The 6004-nt window shown below is 36.3% G+C and overlaps 1 protein-coding gene across 1 annotated transcript; it reads right to left on the bottom strand.

Moving 5' to 3' along the window:
• Positions 1 to 470: 470 nt before the first annotated feature.
• Positions 471 to 5482, bottom strand: necap2 (NECAP endocytosis associated 2). The gene is made up of 8 exons (XM_034083743.2): positions 5282 to 5482; positions 4176 to 4276; positions 3442 to 3546; positions 3264 to 3345; positions 2844 to 2952; positions 1929 to 2073; positions 1767 to 1851; positions 471 to 1490 (listed from the first exon to the last, which is right to left on the bottom strand). Exons 1-8 carry the CDS (start codon positions 5374 to 5376, stop codon positions 1442 to 1444), a joined length of 771 nt encoding a protein of 256 aa, XP_033939634.1. The 5' UTR covers positions 5377 to 5482; the 3' UTR covers positions 471 to 1441.
• Between the last annotated feature and the right edge of the window lie 522 nt (positions 5483 to 6004).

The following is a 6004-nucleotide window of genomic DNA, read 5'->3' as shown; positions in this document are numbered from 1 at the left end:
ACTTAAATAAAATATAAGTGCTTCTTCCACCACTAAATTAGAAATGTTTAATGACGCTTACTTCTTTAATGCCTGAACCATGTAGCCATTTGCACTAAATATGCTCAAATTATAACTCCTATTTGCCCAACTAATTTTGCAGGTCCTCAAAAACCTATAACATGTAGGTTTTTCAAAGTAGTGGCTCATTTTTTGCAATTCACTCACAATGAAAATAAATGGAACACAACTGTGGAAACCTTCCTGAAGTTAAATCCAATCCATATCATTAAAAGAAAAAAAGTCTGGACTTTTAGACAATCTTGCTAGATAATGCTGTTAATAACATCGAGGAAGTAACTAAGTACGCTAAATTGGTGCAGTACTCCATCATACTGATATTGAGTTGAAATGTGTAACATGAGCCCTGGAGAACATCTCTCTCAATTTCACAAGCAGAACAGTTCACTGATAAAAATTGAATACAAGAGTCAATGAAATATATTGTTTATTTACAAGAGGACATAGGTTTACATTTTATACATTTCGATTGTTTCCAGAAAGGCACTTATAATGAAATAATCGATAGAAATTAGCGACAAGATTGAGGAAAATTCTGTTTGGTAAAAGGCACATTTTTAAAACCACAGAAAAAAAACACACAAGGAAAAGACAGATGAAAGGCGTACACACAGACAAATGTAAACAAAAATATGTTCCAATGTGTGTGACAAAAAGAAAAATTACTATTATGACTTTCCAACACCATGATTTAAAAGTCTGGGTATATTTAATGTAGGCTTAAGAGGTGTAATATGAACCTAATTAAATATCATAATAGTTTTTCCAAGATCTCCTCAAACTAAAAACTAGTAAACAGAAACACACACACTGGTGTTAAACTAAACATGGACACTTCAGGTATACTAATGTTCCCAAAACGGTAAAAACAACTTTGAGATGAGTGGTGCTGGTGTAAATGAGAAACATGTAGGATGGGAGCATGATGTCTTAAAGACGAAGAATACGATCAAATCTGATTCTGAACAGTGACAGAATAGAAAAAGGAAATAAAATAAGGGCACATTTGATTGAAGGCAGTGGATAGACACTTCTATCTGGTTAGTGTAACAAAATAATCTTTGCTTTTAACCATCACCATGCTTACTGCTCTTCAAGCATTAACAATAATGATGGTTAGGTGATCACCGGATTTCTAAAATCAAAAGATCCCACTTCATGACAGAGTTTGAAACATATAGGATTGTAAAAAATATTTACATGTTTACTGTTTGTTCCTCAAAAAGTGTGTTGTCTGTGGGCTGTAGTTTATGAGAACAAATTCAAAAACAAATGAGCCAGTTACATTTGCCAACAGTTCCTCTCTTACTTTCTTTTTGCCACAATCGTGCTATCCAAGGAATGTTTGGAACCTGAGTGTGTGTTCACATTTTCTCACCACTCAACTAAACTGCACCCATCCTCCCGCTTTGACACCATCTTGACTGGAGCTGTGGAGGGAGATGAGAGTGTGATGATGACGATCATAGAAGAAATAATGAAAGCACTGTTTACTTGTAAGCTCTTAATAATAACAGATTTTAAAACATATTAAGACTATAGGCACACATATTTATTGTGCTTTATAAGCACTTTATAATGTATTCTAGACATGCGCATCATTGAAAGTGTTTGAATTCTGTTAAACAAATACAACATGTGAATGATGGACACGATAAATTAATACACAGACAAAAATACAGGTAACTGTTTTTGTGAAAACGTACTTGGCGCCTGCAGATGTGAAATCTCCCCACACGTCGGTGCTTGGCGGGGCGGCGGGGCCGGGGGACCCGAAGTCTAAAAGAGAAGCTGGATGTGGAGAAAAATATTGTTTAAATGATGTGAACGTATTTTATACGTATTTTATATAATAGAACGGTTGTTACCAGTGTTAGTCTGCACAGCTAAGACTGGCGGCTGCCCCACGGGGGGCGGTGTGACACCTCCAACCTTAACACCTGGTGGAGGTGGGAGGAGACCCCCAGCCATTCCCCGCGGTTTGGCACCACCTGCTTCCCTCTTCTTGATGTTCTGAGATAGACACAGTTTCAGAACGTCTTGAACCTTTACTGTTTTCTTCATAAAATATGTCAATTTATCATTAAAGGGTTCTTACACCTTTAAGAGTAAGCACTTTCAAGGAAACTTAACCAAACATATCCAGATCTTCCAAACCTTTATAATGTAAATGGTTAATAAAAACGCAATTGTTAAAATGTTTATGTAATAATTGTATCCCCTGCATTTCAAAGTATATTTATACTTTAATTTTAACTTAACAGATTCAAGAATTAGGGGGCAAAATAGGACTTATCTAGCTATGAATGACAAGAACCCACGAAAAAAAAATTCAAATTTCAAATAACAGACAGCCTTTAAATATTTTGTTCTATAACAGTTTACAAGATTGCATATAACAGTATGTGCAACAATGTCTGATCCCTTAAGACAACAACAAGGCTGAGATTGACAAACTGATCAGATCATTCCAGCAGAATATCTACATTAGAAAAGTGCTGCTCATGTTACTAATTTAGTTATTTTACTTTACTCATTTAGGATGCGAGTCTGCTCCAAGTAGTTTGAGAAACATAACTAATAAGGCATAGTTTCAATTCAAATAGTAAAGTAGCTTAGGTTTACATGAGTTATTGTGTAGCAGGCATATTTCAAGGAGAATATTCCAATTCAAGCATATTACTTACTTTGAAAACAAAAGTCAAAATGTAACATTTTCCAACTTTGAAGGAGCCCTGTTAGTGATTGTTTTACATCCGTAAAGTTGGGGCTGAATGACTTACCCCAATACTGATCTTGATTGTCTGTCCCTCTTTAAAGCTGAGGTCCAGCTTAGGTGCTACGATATCAGAAGCTTCCTGTTTTGCGATCTCGCCTTCTTGCTTCACCCACCTTTAAAAAAGAGTTTGAAAGCATAATAATTATCATTTAGTTCCAGCTAGGAAAAGACAAACTGGGTCACTGTAGTATTAAGATACAGATGAACAACAGTATTGAATTGTATATATTGTAGCAAACACCTTTCTCACAAATGATATACAATATATGTGATGGACCAATGTGCACAATTATCTTCTCAGAAAGCAAATGTGCAAGTTAGCATGTTGTTCACACTTAAACATAATCACGTTAATGTATCAGAATTTGCTTATTAATATGTACAAGATCATATAAAAAAGGTGTGTTAAGAGAAGTGTACTTACTTAAAATGGTCTTGTAAAGCTACGTTGAAGTCAAAAGAGTCTCCACGATCAGCAAAACCCAAGCCAATAAAAGCATGACGTCCTTTACGAAAGACAAAAAACAATATAATGAGGGCACCTTATGCATGACAGGATGAAATATTTAACAAAAGCAGAGTCTCTGATAAAAGTGTCTTACCATTGCCATCTTCTATCCGGATCACAAAATACCTGCTAGAGTCTGATACTGATTCAACTACACACCCTGGATACTGTTCAACTGGAGCTTGGGCGAACAGCTCTCCTGCAAAGAAAAAGATAACTTTAAAGTTAACAGAAGATATCAGTTTTGTTAAATGTTGTGACAATCTCAGTGACTGAAGTCAGAGAGTCAAAAGCTCACTTTGATACTAAATGTGTACAATTAAAAATGTAAAAGGGCTTCAAATCCACCAAAGCAATAACCTGTAAAACAACAACAACAACCCAAAAACAAACCAAACCTTTGTAACCAGCCTTAGGCACTTAACCACTTATAAAAGGCAGAAACAGCAATGTAAATATGTTGCAAGCAAGTTATGTTATCCTACCTAAATTACATGAAGAGCAAGTTCAAATGTGTTTCTGGGTGCTTGACATCATCCAAAATTACACAAACACTGTCTCAAAGTTAAGCATGTGTTTAGCCTCATAATAACCTTTCAGCATATTGTAATTAAAGTGGTGACACAAAATATTGAATTATTTATAGCCTTATTGTACCATGTCTTTATCATTTATAAACCCTTATATTGTGCCACCTAAAGCTGTGTCATTGATGACAACTGATGGCTCACTTTTAACAGTAGGTGCTTTACTGATACTTGTCACTATGGTTCTTTTAGAAGGTTAAGTTACTCACCTAAATGAGTCTGTTGTAAAGAGTGTGTTTACCTGTGTTTTTGTCCTCTAACTTGATGTAGGCTATCTTGCCTTTAGCAGTAATTTTCATCCTGCCACTCCATGAAGGTTCATCCAGCTTCCAGTCAGCAGCACTAGAAAAACAGGAAACACACATCTTAGTGTGAAAGTGGCTGACTTGATCACTGTTTTTACACAGGCTATGCACATCAAGAGGAAGTGAAAATGTCCAGGAATACTTGAATATATCTATGTCAAAAGGGAACTCCTTTCTTTGCTGGTAAATGAAGAAAAACAATATACAGAAGACAAAACAAAACCGTAGATGACCACAATACCAAACAAAGACACTTTCAGAATGTATGTCTTTATTAACAAAACAAAACATGACATACATATCAGTTTACATTAGACTAGAGCAAATCAAATCTGTGTAGGAACACCGTGAGATTCAGTGGAAAGCTCCACAAAAAGCTTGCAACTGGACATTGAGTTATAGTTGTTTTATTGTTTTCTGTCGGACTAAACTTAATTGAATGTTAGAGAATGACATCAAGGATCAGTCCGAGTTTGGTATTGACTCAAGTTAACTTTGTCACAGTTTAACAGCAGTCCATACATGTCTTTTTTGCTTTACTTTTATCGCTGACACGTAGCTTATACAACTGCTAGCATTAATTCTAACATTCATTATCGGACAGCCATGACGCGAATCAATTTAAACTTTCCATGCTTGTAGTGAGCAGCAGTGTCATCATGTCTTCTACATTAAAAGTGAACACCAGTTCCAATTTACAGTCAATTATCATCGTTGGGAATGTTGTGACCGATTTAAGTGAACAGTTGAAGTTACAGCTGCAAACTTGTGTTTGGAAATAATGCTAACGTGAGTAGCATACCTAGCCGTTAGCATATTTTTCAGCCAGCGGTAGGGGGTATGTCTGTTTATATAAAGTTTTTAAGTTATGGTTTGTGTATGCTTTAACCATCATCGTGCACGTTATAGTTGAAGAAGCACAACAACATACATTCTAACAATTGGCTGTCCGATAATGGATGTACTTGAATTAGCATGGTGACGGGCACTTGTCCCGCAGTCAGACAGACTCGTCAGTTACAACCGTTACTGCTCTACTTACCGATATCCACGGTTCGAAGCCCGCGGAGGGATCTTGTAAACGTGGACCTCGGGCTTAACACAGAGCATTGACTCATAACTGTTGTCCTCTGCCATTTTGTCAAGTTTCACTAAACTATCAGAACCAACTTCCGACGCTCAATGGACACCAGTTGAAGAAGCAGACAGATGGACGACAGGATCCCAAAGTGAGCCGCGGTGCTCGGTTCAAACAGCGCCGCGCCTGGCCGGAGTGGTTAGGGCTACTGACCTGAGTCCTGAGAAGGTACTCAGAATAGTAAGTAGGCCTACTACGTACAGTAGTCTCACCAGTGATGGAATAGGTATTCAGATCCTTCACTTAAGTTGAAGTACTAATACAAACTGTTAAAATAGTCAATTTCTAGTAAAAGTACTACATCAATAATGGTACTCAAGTAAAAGTCTTTAGGTACAAAAATATAACTGCACTTCAAGTATTAGGACTAGAAGTACTCATTGAAGAAAAACTAAAACATTTGAAATATTTTGGAGCAAAAGAAGCATATTCACACATTCAAGAAGCTGGAACTGTGAAATATTTTGGAACAACAAACTTCTTGCTAAAATGACTGCCAATTAAATGTTCTGTTAACCCACTCATTGTTTTAGTTACTTGAATATAATGTTGGATGGTATAATACCAAAATAATAATTTTGTAATGGTTTTTCCTAAGTATTGTGTGCCAAAGTCTGAATGTGTAAA

The sequence above is a fragment of the Pseudochaenichthys georgianus genome, chromosome 5 (assembly GCF_902827115.2).
Source record: "Pseudochaenichthys georgianus chromosome 5, fPseGeo1.2, whole genome shotgun sequence".
NCBI lineage: Eukaryota > Metazoa > Chordata > Actinopteri > Perciformes > Channichthyidae > Pseudochaenichthys > Pseudochaenichthys georgianus.
Note: the sequence above shows the minus strand (reverse complement) of the source record. Positions and strands in the feature narration are given on the sequence as shown.

What these genes read in the sequence shown, in the direction of transcription:
- necap2 (XM_034083743.2), bottom strand. Translation starts at nt 5,376, where the DNA reads ATGGCAGAGGACAACAGTTATGAGTCAATGCTCTGTGTTAAGCCCGAG. An exon ending in GTTAGAGGACAAAAACACAG is followed by an intron (nt 3,547 to 4,175) that starts GTAAACACACTC and finishes TTTTCTTTGCAG; the next exon opens with GAGAGCTGTTCGCCCAAGCT. An exon ending in TTCACATCTGCAGGCGCCAA is followed by an intron (nt 1,491 to 1,766) that starts GTACGTTTTCAC and finishes CTCCCTCCACAG; the next exon opens with CTCCAGTCAAGATGGTGTCA.